At 34.8% G+C, this 16,093-nt stretch overlaps 1 protein-coding gene across 1 annotated transcript in view; it reads right to left on the minus strand.

Annotated features, from left to right (window-relative positions):
- The window catches only part of LOC144256173 (dmX-like protein 1), a 166,237-nt gene that overhangs the window by 6,927 nt on the left and 143,217 nt on the right, over positions 1-16,093 (minus strand). The window contains 2 exon segments of the mRNA XM_077801257.1: positions 665-757; positions 5,810-5,937. Coding sequence (XP_077657383.1) covers positions 665-757; positions 5,810-5,937 — 221 coding nt within the window.

Genomic DNA, 16,093 nt, shown 5'->3' on the forward strand with positions numbered 1-16,093 from the left:
TACTGAAGAATGTATTAAATATTAATACAGTGTTCTTTGAAGCCACAGAAGGTTAAGTCTACATAGCACTGAATAGAGATACCTCAATATTTCATTTAAAAAGAGACAGACAAATGGGCCATGGGTTTAGCTCAGTGGCAGAGCACTAGTCTAGCATGTATGAGGCATGTGTTTATTCCCCAGAACACACCACACACACACACACAAAAAACCACACACACACACACACACACGAAAAAAAAAAAAAAGGAGGGGAGATAGAAAAACAGGTTACAATATAATCTTTCTACTTTGTTTGTGGAGAAGGACTGCAGGAAAAAATCAGATGCACTGATATGACAATCATTCCATGTAGGTATGAAATCTACTGCAGCTTAATGAGTTAGAAAAGGGCTCCAATAATATATACATTGCATGGGTCTCTGGAGGTACCATTTAGTTCTGTACATATTAACTTTCCAAATTACCAGAGACAAAGGATTTTTATGTTTCACAGAACAATTTAAACATAATACAAGGACAGGAGCCTATATAAAGTGACTGGGAGTACATAAAACTGCACAGATTTTACTTATTTCTTGAATATATCTTGTCTCAAATACATTCTTGGTTTCTTTAAAATAAAAATTCAAATTTATTATATAGGTAGGAAGTCTTGGCTTACCAGGTATGGCTTAGGCATGCTCCCAGTAACTGGACAACATTTCCAGTTTGTTTGATACAAACTTAAATATCCATCAGCATCAACTATTCCAAACTTGGAGAAAAAATATTTAAAAAATTTTAAATGTTTAATATAAAAGCACATATTTAAACTTATCTTAACTGTGACAGTCATACTTTTGCTTAAATATTAAACTGAAATATTGTTCAAAATTTTACTTCACCTATGCATGAATCTAGCTCAAAAACAACTTTTAGCTTCTGCTTAAAAAATATACCAGGGTAGACAAAAAGGAAACAAACACCAGATACCCCTTTAATTATAGTAATCTAAAGCATCACCTATATATTCTCTATAAATACTCCAAAAAAGTACATTACTACTAAACTTATATATGACCAAGTTTAAGTCATATGTACGAAAGAAAACATTTCTGAAAAGGAAAAAATAAGAACTTTCAGAAACATAAAACAAGGAAAACATGTTAAGAGTAGAAAGTGAAATAAGGATTGTCACATTAAAAGAATTCTACTACAGGAGCCTAGGAGTAATTATAATTAGGAAGACATTAACATAATTCAATAAAGGAGTATGTAAAGATCTTCCAGGATGAGTAAGACAGCTAAAATATTTTTTATTTAGATTGTAAAAATTGTCTATGCTTATGTAAAATATATAAGTAAAACACATGTTTATTTTGGACCCTTGTCCTCTCCTCCTTCCAGATCTAATACCTACTACAACCATTTGATGTTGTTTAAGATTTCTTTCTATGAATATTTAAACATTTACATACAGCATTTTTAAATAACAAATGGGATTGTAATATATAGTTCCACAGTTCCATTTTCATTTATTATATTTCCATGTCAAGACAAATCTAGCTCTGTGTTTTCCCCTTATAGTTTATAAAACATATATTGGAGAAAAGATAGCCTCTTCAACAAATGGTGCTGAGAAAACTGGAAATCGATATGCAGCTAAATGGAACTAAGCCCCTATCTCTCACCATGCACAAAACTCAACTCAAAGTGGATCAAGGACCTAGGAATTGAACCAGAGGCCCTGCACTTAACTGATGAAAAAGTAGGCCCAAATCTTTACCATGTCAGATTAGGCCCAGACTTCCTTAATAAGACTCCTATAGTACAAGAAATAAATTAAAAAATCAACAAATGGGATGGATTCAAACTGAAAAGCTTCTTCTCAGAAAAACAACTAATCATCGAGGTGAATAGAGAGCCTACAGAATGGGAGCAAATTTTTTACCACATGCCCATCATCTAGGAAATATATAAAACTTAACACCAAAAAAAAAAAAAACAAATAAAATAAGCCAATCAACAAAGGGCCAAGGAACTGAACACTTTTCAGAAGATAATATACAATCAATCAGATATGCCTTTTCATAACTATGTGATAGATATTCAGAAATGGGAAGGCTTAGTCAAAAATTGTCATTTAAAATTGAGAGATGAAGGCAAAATTAAATCCTAAGTGGAAATATGAATTCACACCAATTTTTTTCTTAGGTAACACTAAATAGTATTAAAATTTGAAATATTTGACAATTTTGTACAAAAAACCCTTTAATTTTGAGTTCAATTATTAGTGAAGGTTATTGACTATGCACAGACTTTTCATAAATTATTCCTATTGTTAGTCTATATCTCTAATAAATTATTGGTCCATTAAAAATTAATAGGGCTAAAATTAGGAATATTAACCCATAGTTTCTACAGGTATTTTACAAGTATTTTTCCAGGATTTATATTTCTTAATTTTTTCTATTTTCTGAATAAATAAAGTATGTTCTTCAGAGAGAGGGCACATGTATTATTAGTCATCAACTTTGATAGTTTGGATGGACTTCAATTCAGGTCCCATTCTTGTTTATCAGAGAATTCTGTGGATAATGCTCTATGGTCAAATTAATCTTAAAGTGAATTGATGCCATTAGTTTGAAAGGTGGAGGTTGTAAATAACTATGCATACCACTACTCTGTCATAGGAGCTTATTATAGTATTTTTCTTTATCCTTCAATTTAAAAATCCAATAACAAAACAACCAGGATGTATGTGAATATATGTTGTTTTTCAATACTTCCCCCCAACATAATACTTAGCAGGCTCTTTCTCCTATAAAGTTCTATTCTTTGCTTTGGGGAATTATTCTTTATTTTTGAATATTGCTTTTCCTTCATTATTTTGTTTTCTTCTTCTTCTTCTAGAATATTTCCTAAGACATTTTTATCATAGGATAATTTATTAATTTGTGCTTCCCAATCATAAACATAATTTTTAAAAAAGATTTATTTTTTAGTTATAGTTGGACACAATACCTTTATTTCACTTAAAATTTATTTTTATGTGGTGCCGAGGATTGAACCCAGTGACTTGCATGTGCGAAGCAAGTGCTCTACCGCTGAGCCACAACCCCAGCCCCATAAACATAATTTTTTTTAAAAAATATACTTTTGTAGATTGGCACAATACCTTTATTTTATTTATTTATTTTTATGTGGTGCTGAGGACCAAATTCAGTGCTTCACACATGCTAGGCAGATGCTCTATCACTGAGCTACAACTCCAGACCCATAAACATGATTTTTAACTATTTCTATTGTGCTATTCAGTTCTTCCCATGAACTGTGTTGCTTTTTTCTCTTATAAACAGTTCAATTTATCCCATTACAAAAAGTAGTGCTTCAGCCACATCAGTTTTTATAGCATCTCAGTTCACAATGGCCAAGCTATGAAACCAACCTAGATGACCTTCAACAGATGCAACGGATAAAGAAAATGTGGTACCCACACACACACACACACACACACACACACACACACACAGAGGAATATTACTCAGCCATAAATAAAAATGAAATTATGGCATTTGCTGGTAAATGGATGGAACTGGAGACTATCATGCTAGGTGAAAAAAGCCAATTCCCCCAAAACAAAGGCTGATTATTATCTCTGATATGCAGATGCCCCACAATAAGTGGGGCGGTGTACAGTGGATTAGACAAAGTGGAATGAAGGAAAGGTATGGGGTAGGGGAACAGGAAAGACAATAGAATGAATTGGACATAATTTTCCTATGTTCATATATGAACACACCACCAGTGTAACTCAACATCATGTACAACCATAAGATTGGGAAGTTATACTCCATGTATGTACATGTCAAAATACACTCTAGTGTTATGTATATCTAAAGAGAATAAATTTTAAAAAAGAAAAAAAAGTGCTGCTTTAAACATTCTTACACATAATACTTTAGATTTAGTTCAATGACTGAACACAATTTTTTAGAATCATGTTTTTAATTTTCCAAGAATTCTTCCCTGTTCTACTGTCCTTGTTGAAGTTTGGCTGTCTATTTCTATCGGTAGTCGACAATCAAATGGAGAGGATGTTTAGGTATTTGGGATTCATGATGGAGGTAAATGTACAGTAAGTTCTCTGCCTGTCAAGCCTTAAAAAGCTCATGTGGAAGACTGTACTGAGAATTAAAGCTGAAAAATAAGACTTTAGAAGGTCTTAAATATCATGCTAAAGATTTTGACATGAAGTTATCTTGAAGGATTCTTAGAAAAAATAATAATATGATCTTACCTATATTGTAGTTAGGTAACTATGCTGCTTGTTATGCAATTTTGTTGACAAGATGATCTATTTATAGACACTATTAGGAATAATGTAGTATTGACAACAAATTGTAAAATTATGAATATATAAAGGATAATGATAAGGAACTCAAATGAGAATACAGGTTGATTATGCCTTATCAAAAATGCTTTGGACCAGAAGTATTTCAGATTTTGGAATATTTGCATACATTATGCTAGTTGAGTATCCTTAATCTGAAAATCTGATATCCAAAATGCTCTTAAATCCAAAACTTTACCAGCAACCTAAAGTGCTCAAAAGTACTTTCAGAGCATTTCACATTTTTAGATTTTCAGATTAGGAATGTTCATTTGTTGCTAATTACGTTTCAGATTTAGGAACATTTCATATTTCAGATTAGCAATGCTTAACTGATACAAATTCTACTGGTTTCTACAATAGATTTTAATTTCCCACTAGGGAACAAAGAATGTTGCTAATTGGCATTAAGAAATAAGCTCTCCAAATATGATTTCACAACTAAATTAAACAATACTGACTTTTGTGAAATGGAAATAAAGCTATGTGACAAAGAGTAAACAAAAGGTTGTAGCACATAATTATACAAGCAACATGTGAGGAAGGTTAAAAATTGAGAGACTTAGGGGAAAGAAAAGTAGATATACCATTAGCTAGGGTCTACATGAGTAATTTTTAGTGGATTACGGACTTAAAGACAAAGAGGCTGATTTGCTTTATAATGATTATTTAAAGTGCAACTGAGATATGAGGAGCAGAGAGACAATTTGAAGAAAGCAGAGAAAGGGGGAAATAAAGGTAAGGGATGTTCTAGAGGAGGCAGGTTCAGCAAACTTTTTCTTTAATGGTTATATAATAAATATTTTAGCTTGCCCTCTAGAAGGTCTTTGTCCTCCTGAACTCTGCTGTTACAGTGGAAAATAGCCAAAGAAAACAAACAATAGTTGGATTAACTGTGATAAGATTATTTACTAAATAGATGGCTAGATCACAGTTTGCTAATACCTTGGTTCTAGAGCAGTGTTTTTCAAAACTTAAATAAGTATACAAATCACAAAAGTATCTATTTAAAATGCAGATGGTGATTCAGTAAGTTTGAAGAGGAGACTGTAAAATGTACTTCTACCAAGTTCCCAAATGCAACTTGCTGTTTGGTGCTGGATCATAGTTGAAGTAGATTACCAGGGATAAAGAAATCAACATTTAATAAATAAAAAATGTATAATATACGATGGTGTAATATAGTGTAATATACTATCATTGGTCCTAAGGCAACTTTTAATTTTAGTGGACATATTTACAGCATATATCCGGGAAGAACCAAATAAATTTAAATGTACTTTTTGGCTAGAATTTAAAAAACAAAGAATTCATATAAGATTAAAGCATTATTATTGACTTACTGAGTTATTCTCTTCAGAAACTCAAACTAGTGATATTTATAAACCCCCAACACAATCAAGCCTCTTTTCCCATTTCCATTTTACACACTACCTTATTTCCCTGATAGTTAAATCTCATTCTTGTAACTCTTGAATTGCCGCCAGATCGAAAACAGGTTATTTGTTGAGAATGGCCCCATTCAAACATTCTGACACTCCCATCTTGAGCGCCTGTCAGATCTGTATTATAAGATGACAAAAATTTCAAGTTTATTTTAAGAATCTTTGGGAAAATTTATTTTTAATCCAGTACAAGAAATCTTTACCAAAGAAAAACTTAGGAAGTAAATCATAGTCAATTTATATAAATTTATCTTCATATGAAATTTAATTCACACAATTAATAGAATTGGATAATGGGAAGTAAATGAGATCATTTATATAAAGCACTCAGAAATATACATTATCAAACCCAATTTATGTTAATTATAATTATCAGTATTTTTTTTTAAATTTTTTAAAATATTTTATTTTTTAGTTATCGGCAGACACAACATCTTTGTTTGTATGTGGTGCTGAGGATCGGAACCTGGGCCGCACGCATGCCAGGCGAGCGCGCTACCGCTGAGCCACATCTCCAGCCCCTAATTATCAGTATTAATGTGGTATGGGAGGGTGATAAATTATGTTAATGTATATAAAGACATCTAGCACTTTGCTAGTCACATTTATTAGCTAATTTTCTTTAATTCTTTACAAAGCATTTAAAATAAATAAACTTTAACTGGCTTGAAATGTTTTACCATCAGGAAGGGGTGGTAGGGTGAAGACAAAAAAAAAAAAGAATTTTTAACAATAGAAATACAAAGAATTATCATTTTTTTTTAGTTTTGAGAAAATTTTTTATTGGTTCTTTTCAGATATTCATGACAGTAGAGTGTATTTTGACATACTATACATACACGGAGTATAACTTCCTATTATTATGGTTGCACATGATGTAGAGTTACACTGGTTATGTATTCATATATGAACATAGGAAAGTTATTTTGGATTCACTATCTTTCTCATCCCTATCCCTTTCCTTTATTCCTTTTTGTTTAGTCCAATGAACCACCCACCCCCCTTAAAGTGTGTTAGCATCTGCATATCAGAAAGAACATTTGGCCTTTGTGTTTTGGGGATGGGCTTATTTCACTTAGTGTAATAGTCTCCAGTTCCATCAATTTCTCTGGCAAATGCCATGATTTCATTCTTCTTTATGGTTGAGTAATATCCCATTGTGTGTGCACATATGTGTTTGTGTGTGTGTGTGTGTGTGTGTATATATATATATATATTTACATATATATATTAAACTCACATTTTCTTTATACATATATATGTATATGTGTGTGTGTATGTATAATCACATTTTTGTTATCCATTCATCTACTGAAGGTCACCTAGGTTAGTTTCATAGTTTAGCCATTGAGAAATGCATGCTATAAGCATTGATGTGGTTATGTCACTATAGTGATGATGATTTTAAAGTCCACTGGGTATATGTCAATGAGTGAGATAACTGGGTCAAATGGTGATTCCATTCCAAGTTTTTGAGGAATCTCCATGTTGCTTTCCAGAGTGGTTGCACCAATTTGTAGTTCTACCAGCCATGTATGAATGTACCTTTCCCCTCACATTCTTGCCAACATTTATTGTTACTTATATTTTTTTTAGAGAGAGAGAGAGAGAGAGAGAGAGAGAGAGAGAGAGAGAGAGAGAGAGAGAGAATTTTAATATTTATTTTTTAGTTTTTGGCAGACACAACATCGTTTTTGGTATGTGGTGCTGAGGATCGAACCTGGACCGCACGCATGCCAGGTGAGCGCGCTACCGCTTGAGCCACATCCCCAGCCCTGTTACTTATATTTTTGATAATTGCCATTCTGACTAGAGTAAGATGAAATCCGAGTGTGGTTTTAATTTGCATAGACAGAATTTCTTGAGACTGGTGATATTAACTCTTCCCTGTTTCTCTAATAGTTTTGATTAACTTAATTTTAAAAATTGGACTATCTATGTTTAAAAAGCACTTACATTTTTCTAGCATTATTTATAGTGTTGAAAAAATAAACAACGTACAGGCTGAGATGGCGGTAGGGCTTTGAGTTCCTGAATGAGCCAACTGAAACCCAACTCAATATACAACAATAAAATAAAACTTAAGCTTAATTAAGCAAAACTCAAATAAATCTCTAACCATAGGTTTTACAAATAAAAACTGCCAACTCTGCATTTTAATCAACCAGATTTATTTTTGTTTTGCTTCCTCAAATACTTTTAAATTTTCCCCTCATCTCAGTAAAGCCCTGAGCTACCTGTGGTTTGGTTCTGTCTGATTCATGAATTTAAGCTGAATGCTCAAGTAAACTTGTTAACATTTTAATGTGCCTAAGTTTATCTTTTACTAGTTCTGGTGTCAAAAGGGAGATACCAGGGAGATTCCCTGATCATGACCCCCAGGGACAATGAATTCTACTGAGCCCCTTTTGTTCACTGCTTCTTGCTGCACATTTGTAGGCCCTTGTTATGATTTAAATGTGGTGTCCCCCAAAAGCTCATGTGTGAGACAATGCAAGAAGGTTCAGAGGAGAAATGACTGGGTTATAAAAGTCTTAACCGAATCAGTGATTAGTCCCATGATAGGGATAGAGTAATTGAAGTGGTAGGGTGTGGCTGGAGGAAGTGGGAATTGGGGTATATATTTCTATCTGGCAAGTGGAGACCTCTCTGTTTTCTGACCAACATGTGAGTTGCTTCCCTCTGCCACACTCTTTGCCATGAGCCCTGAGGAATGAAGTCTGCTGTCTTTGGATTGAGACCCCTGAAACTGTAGGCCCCCAAATAAACTTTTTCTTCCCTATAGTTTTTCTGGTCAAGTCCTTTAGTCACAGTGGTGAAAAAGCTGACTAAAACAGCCCTCTTGGATCTAAGCTCTGCAACTTTCATCATGGGCTCTCCAATTTAAGCACTTCTATTCTAGACAAGGTCTATAAGATAGATGGAGTGTGATATAAACTGTTCTGGTCCAGTAGGAGGCCTCAGGTTGATAAAGTTGTAAGACAGGGAATTGTGTGTTCATGTGAATTCAGGAATCTAGAACTCCTCCACTTCAAATTCTAGTTACTTTTATGTAGAAGAAAAATTAACTGAGAACCTATGTTTTTCTAGAAAAATGCATAAACCTTATGAAAGACAATTTATAATTATGGTGGCCATAATGGGTAAGTTTTAACAAAGACAAAATTGTTCATCTATAGGGCACACTAGAAAAAAGGGGATCCCTGATGCCTTAGAAACAGGGATGTACCTTTTGGTTGGAACACAGAAACCACTGAAAGGAATGAATCAGAGATTGCTTCTCGGAAAAAAAATTCCTTATAAAAGACAAAAAAGCAAAGGAGACATCTTTTTTCTAATTTTGTACAGGAAATCAAACCAAGGCCCTTATGTACTAAGAATGTGCTCTACCACTGAGCATATCCCAGTCCCCAGTTATTATTTATATGAACTACTTTTTTTTTCATAAATTTTTAGTGGGTCTGTATCTGGCAAATGGCTATAATTTTGGAATGAAATCTATAGGATCTGTTCTTCCTTTATGTGTATGTAAATCTGGAGGTATTTCATAAATTGTATTATTTTTTCTACCTTCAGATGATGATCTTCCCCAAATTAATCTGTAATAGTGCCTTTAATAATAGTCAGCTCTTATAAAAATTAAATATTCCTTAAATTCTTAAAAAGACTGACTCAATGGGCTGGAGCTGTGGCTCATTGGTAGCACACTTGCCTGGCATGTATGAGGCACTGGGCTTGATTCTCAGCACTGCAAATAAATTAATAAAATAAAGGTCTATCAGCAACTACAAAAAAAAAAAAAAAAAAAAAGACTGACTCAAGTGTTCTTCAAATTCATATGACCATAGATAATCTTTGGCAAATAAAAGATAATTTAAGTGTGTAGATTAAAGACTCATCTTCAAGGCTGTCAACATTAAATGTAATTGGATATTCAATTTTTATTTTACCTGGGTTTATTAGTCAAATAAGTTCATGTTATCTTTGTTACAAAATTTGTCAGCAAGAAAAATAACTTGGTAATAGCTGTCCTTGTCTGGTGTTAAAACTACCCCAAAGAGTTTCCCAAAATCCTTTGGCAACTTACGCCCTTTAAGTGAAATTAATTGCTGAATATTTACTGAATATCTGGATCATCTATATAAGGTGAAATACTAAAACATTAATTGCTTTACCTAGGCTTATATAATTTTTGGGTTCTTATTACAGAACTACAGATATTGAGGTTTTAGTAAATATGTCCCGTGCCATACTGAAAAGTTGTACTATGAGAAAGAACGTGCTTCTATACAGAATGAAAGGGTGGTTTACAGATTTACCAAACTATAAAATGCTTCTGTGACTGTACAAAATTATGTTCTTCCTAGTTTTTACCAGAACTTAAACTACCAAGAAAAATAAAAGCAACAATTCTGTGTGTAAAGAAAGTATGACATGTTTTTGGTAGATGAAGCTCTGATTTATGACAAGTATGTTTTTGCTAAAGGAGAGAATAACTTTTATCTTAAAGTTGAGAAAACATTAGAATAAAAGGAGGCATATAGGGTACATATTCAGATATATACAAGAACATTGTATAAAAGTTTGGAGAAGAGGAATTTGAAAAGGAATTTTAGTATGGTCAAATTGGCTAAGATTTGAGTGTATTTATATACATTATTTATCTTCTTTTATACAAAAGGGTTATACAAAATGTCATATAAGAGGAAAGGAGGGGTAAGACAAGATAATACAAATGGAAGAAATGATTTACAGTAAAAGGGGTAGAGAGAGAAAAGGGGAGGGGGGGAGGGGAGGGAAGGGGAGGGGAGGGGGGGATAGTAGAGAATAGGACAGACAGCAGAATACATCAGACACTAGAAAGGCAATATGTCAATCAATGGAAGGGTAACTGATGTGATACAGCAATTTGTATACGGGGTAAAAGGGGGAGTTCATAATCCACTTGAATCAAACCGTGTAATATGATGTATTAAGAACTATGTAATGTTATGAACGACCAATAAAAAAAAAAAAATCTTTTTTTTTTTAACTTGTTGATAGACCTTTATTTTATTTATTTTTATGCGGTGCTGAGAATGGAATCCAGTGCCTCACACATGCCGGGCAAGTGCATTTCCGCTGAGCCACAGCTTCTGCCCCTACTTTATCTTATTAAAGGAATAATGAGATCAAAAAGTCTATTAGTGCAATGCTTTCTTAATTATTTTTGGTTTATTGTTCCCTCCCCTTCCCTCCCCTTCTCTCTCCCTCTTTTTCTTTCTTCCGGCACTGGGGATTGAACTCTGAGGTACTCAGCCACCCAGCCACATTCCCCAGCATTGTTTTGTATGTATTTTATTTAGAGACAAAGTCTCAATGAGTTACTTAGTACCTTGCTTTTTCTGAGGCTAGCTTTAAACTTGAAATCTTCCTGCCTCAGCCTCCCAAGCTGCTGGTTTTACATGTGTGCACCATGGTGCCTGGCTTGGTTTATTTTTTTTAATATATTTTTATGTTGTAGATGGACACAATACTTTTATTCATCTACTTTTAAAAATATTTATTTATTTTAGTTATAAATGAACCTTTGTTTTATTTATTTATATGTGGTGCTTAGACTCAAACCCAGGGCCTCACACATGCTAGGCAAGTTCTCTACCACTAAGCCACAACCCCAGCCCCTCATTCATCTATTTTCATGTGGTGCTGAGGATGGAACCCAGTGACCCACTCGTGCTAAGCAAGCACTCTACCACTAAGCCACAACCCCTGCCCTTGGTTTATTCTTGATGAGATTGTAAAAGATTCTTTTTTAACTTTTAGAAACCTGGCTAAATTAAGATCGTGTGCTTTATCAAGACAATCTCCTGTGCTTCAGCATGTTGTCTTTATTAGGTCTTTGATTAGTAAGACTACAACTTCTCAATATTAAAAAGCTGAGGTGTTTTTCCTATATCTATATAATTTTTTGTATTTGCCTTTGAAATCTTTTAGTTACTATTTTGTCTAAATTAATATTTATCTCATAGCAACCTGTGATACTATTTTAATTATGTGTTTTAAATTGATATTCTTGACAATCTTTTCCAAATAAAACCCTAAATTAAATCTTTTGGCCTCAAAGTATCTTTAGAAATTTTGAGGGTCCCTGGAACATCTTGAAAGATTTGTTCCCTTGTCCTATAAAAAGAGTGATATTAAAATAATTAGGCTGATTTAATATGTGAAATTGCTCGAGAAGCACTGTCAAGTAAAGATGATGTTTAATCTCAGCTTATGGTTGGGTAAATGTTACAAAGTATTCTAGAAATTTTATGAAATTTCTAGAAACCTGATATATCCTGGTATAATGTTTTCATTCATATTTTCAGTAATATTAAAATGTTTTATGCCATAGAAATAATCTCCTTGTCAACTGTGTTGTTAATATAATAAATTGCTTATCATCAAATTTTCAATGATGGTCATGATTTTTGTCATTGAGAAACAGTTAATCATTTTACCCTGATGCTTTCCTGAAAGCTTTTACAAACAATTACAACTTTTAAGTAGTTGTCTTCAAGGAGATTCATGGAAGTTTCTGAAACATACATATTCCTGGTAACTTTAAGATCATACCACTAGAGTAGATGAGAATGTCCAGAACTCTAATAGGAAAAACTGAAGATTCAGGAAATTACTAATTAAGATCAAGAATTTATGACATGGGACTGAAAAATCAAATAAAAAAATTTTGTTTTTTAAAGATTTATTTTGTTTGAAACACTGCTTCTTCTTTAATGTTTTGTTTTCAGGAATACTTTCTTTTCTTTAGGGTACTAACAGTTTACAGAAATTTTGTATAGTATACTTTTGTGAATGAAGAAGAAAAGTCATGTTTTCTTCCTACATGATCCCTCCAGAATTTGAAAGGTATTATTGAGTATTCTTATCTTCATGGCAATATAGATATTTGCACAGGTTCAATAAGAATTTTCTTTCTGGGGCTGAGGCTGGTTCATTGGCAGATGGTTGCTTAGTGAGGCCTTGGGTTTTTTTATCCCCAGCACTGGGAAAAAAGATGTCTTTTTGTAACAGTACAAAACTGAAAGCATTCGTTATATTAACAAGTCATTGAAAATGCACAGAATCGGATGATAATTTTAAAGCAATTTGAAATAACACACACACACACACACACACACACACACACACACACACACACACACACACACACTGGCTTACTACTGTGTGTACATAGTTCATTGACATGGTTGCCTTACAGGTAAGTAAGGACTACCACTTCTGGGTAGGAATCCCAGGATATTTCGGACCTTGAGAAGAGAGGGATTCATCCAAATGTATACAACTGAAGGCAAAGTCCTTGGGTTGGTTTCCTAACCTCTAAAGGTTTTTGAAGTCTCATATGAGATGCCTTACTATACTTTAGTGTTTGTGTGTGGTGCTGGGGATCAAACATAGTGCCTTCCACATGCTAAGCAAGTGCAATACCTATGAGCTATATCTCCAGCCCCAAGATTCCTTGTTAGTGTTCCTACAAAGCAGACATCAAAAAACGTATGTGCAATCAGTCTATTCTTGCTGTACTTATATAAATAATCAGGTCAAGTTTAATGACACTAGGCTTATTTTGCAAATAAATTGGTCCTAATTATTGTTAGTAAAAATGGAAGTAGCTGTTAGAGTGATAAGCTGTAGTCCTTATATGAAGACTAAACTCTATAAAAAAACTCCTGAACAAGACCTGATGAGCTACTTGGTTGGGAAATGTATTCAAATGCTAGGAAGGTGGTACCTTCTACCCCAACTCCAGGGGAATAGAAGTTTCTGCCCTCGGGATTCTTCTGTATCTTGCTCTACATATCTCTTCCTTAGTATACTTTATAATATTCTTTTAAAATCATTATGATTTGAATATGAGGTGTCTCCCAAATGTTCCTAAGTTAATGCAGGAATATTCAGAAGTGAAATAACTAGATTATGAGAGGTGTAACCTAATTACTCCATCCTACTTTGAATGGACAAACTTGGTAGTAACTATTGGCAGGTGGGACATGGCTGGAGGAGGTGGTTCACTAGGGGGTGTGCCCTGGAAGGGTTCATATTTCCTGTGGCCCTTTCCTCTTTCTCTGCTTCATGGCTTCTGTGAGCTAAGTAGCTTTCCTCCACTGCACCTTTCTGCCATGATGTTATACCTCACTTTGGAGCAGTGGAGTTGGCCCACAATGAACTGAATCCTTGAAACTGTGAGCCAAAATAAACTTTTCCACCTTTAAGTTGTTCTTGTGAGGTATTCTGGACACAGTGACAAAAACCAAACTAATACAGAAATTAGTATCATGAGTGGCATAGTTGCTATGCCTAACCTAACCATGTGGTTCAGAAATCTTTGGACCTGGTTTGCAGGAGAGGTTTGCATATGTTTGGAGATGGAGGTTGGAGAAGCCAATGTTGTAAACAGAGCACACTGGGAGATTCCAGTGGAAGCTCAAAACAGAATGTGGTAGGAATGCACACAATAAAGATTGTACTTCTGAGGTTTCAATGAGGATTCTACTAGGAATCAGACTAGAGGCCATCTGTATTATATTCTGGCAAAGAACTTGTCCACATTTTGCTAGTGTCTTGAGATGTTAGGCGAGGCCAAATTTAAAGGCGATAGAAGAAATCCAGTAGAAGAAATTTCAAGGCAGCACAGCATTAAGGTAGTAGCACAGATTTTGCTGGCAGCTTCTTGCTAGGTTTACTGTGAGAATCAGGAGCAGAAAGAAGAGCCCAATGGTTTTTAAAAAATCCTTTTGGCCAGAACAGTGAAAGAAAACTTAAGTCAAGAAAGTTGTGAGTGTTGAAGAGATCATAGCTACTAAAGAGACAAACTTTACAAAGACACAATAGGAAAAAAATGGCTTGAGGGCAATTTAGGAATTTGCAAGATCGCACCCACTGCAGGCTCAAGGTTGTAAAGGAAAATCCTTTGAGAACAGATTCTAGGGGCAACCTGCTTACACTTGGGGTCCTAGGGAGTTGTTTCTCTATGCTCAGCTGCCCAGGTACTCAGAGGCTGCTGCAGCTGTGATTCCAGGGCACCAAGCTACAGCTCCAAGCTGGAGGCAAACTTTGGCATCATTTACATGATGCTGGTTCTGCAGGAATGCAGGATACTAAAGTTAAGTTAAGGGAACATAGAGGCTTCTACCAGATTTCAAAGGCAGTGAGAAGCCAGGCAAAGTATAGCAGAGTCTGTGTCCCTGCACCTGTCCCCAAGAGTGTGATATATGAAGGTGTTAAAGTAAAGTCAATGGAGACTTCAGGAATTAAGAGATGCCATATGAACTGCCTAATGAGAAAAGCTGCTGGCTGTAGAAAGAACCAGTCTAAAAGACAGCACACATGCCCTGCAAATAGCAAGGCCAAAAGGACAGGTCCATCCCAGTCCAGTGCAGAGAAAACCTTGTTGCCATGTGTCCTAGAAGCTATATGCAGAATTACCAGGCCTGTTTGCCTGGGTGGGTTTTGGTCTTGCTTTTGCCCTATACCTTCTGTGTATGTTGCCATTCCTCCATTTTGGAATGAGCATGTTTACTCTGTGCCATTGTCTACTGCACATGCATATATGTAACTTGCTTATAATTTGTAAAGGGGTTTGGAATTTAGCTTGAGTCTCAGATGAGAATGTAGAGTTAGACTTTTGGGCAATGCTGGAACTGTTAAAACTATAGGGACTCTTGGAGAGGAACTGAATGCATTTTGCATTGTGAGATGGACATGAATTTTGGGGGGCCAGGGGCAAAATGCTATGAATTTGGGGGTGTCTCCCAAAAGCTCCTGTGTTAATGCAGGAATATTTAGACATGAAATGACTAGATTATGAGAGCTATAACATAATCAGTCCATCCTACTTTGAATGGACTAACTAGACAATAACTGTAGGCAGGTGGGGGGATGGTCTGGGGAGATACATCACTGGAGACCTCCTCCCTGCAGCCTCTTCCTCTTTTTCTTTCTGCTTCTCAGTCACCATGAGCTGAGTAGGTTTCATCGTGCCTTCTGCCATGATGTTATGCCTCACCTTGGGCCAGGGTAATGGAACTGGCCCACTACAGACTGAACCTCTGAAACCATAAACCAAAATAAAATTTTCCTTCTCTAAGTTGTTCTTGTTAGGTATTCTGATCACAGCAACGAAAACCTAACTAATACAATAAACAACTGGCAAATTTAAATAAAGTATTTCCCTGAGTTCTATGAATTGTTTTGGCAAATTAATCAAACCCAAGGAGGGAGTCATAGG

Source organism: Urocitellus parryii, chromosome 1 (genome assembly GCF_045843805.1).
Source record: "Urocitellus parryii isolate mUroPar1 chromosome 1, mUroPar1.hap1, whole genome shotgun sequence".
NCBI classification, from domain to species: domain Eukaryota; kingdom Metazoa; phylum Chordata; class Mammalia; order Rodentia; family Sciuridae; genus Urocitellus; species Urocitellus parryii.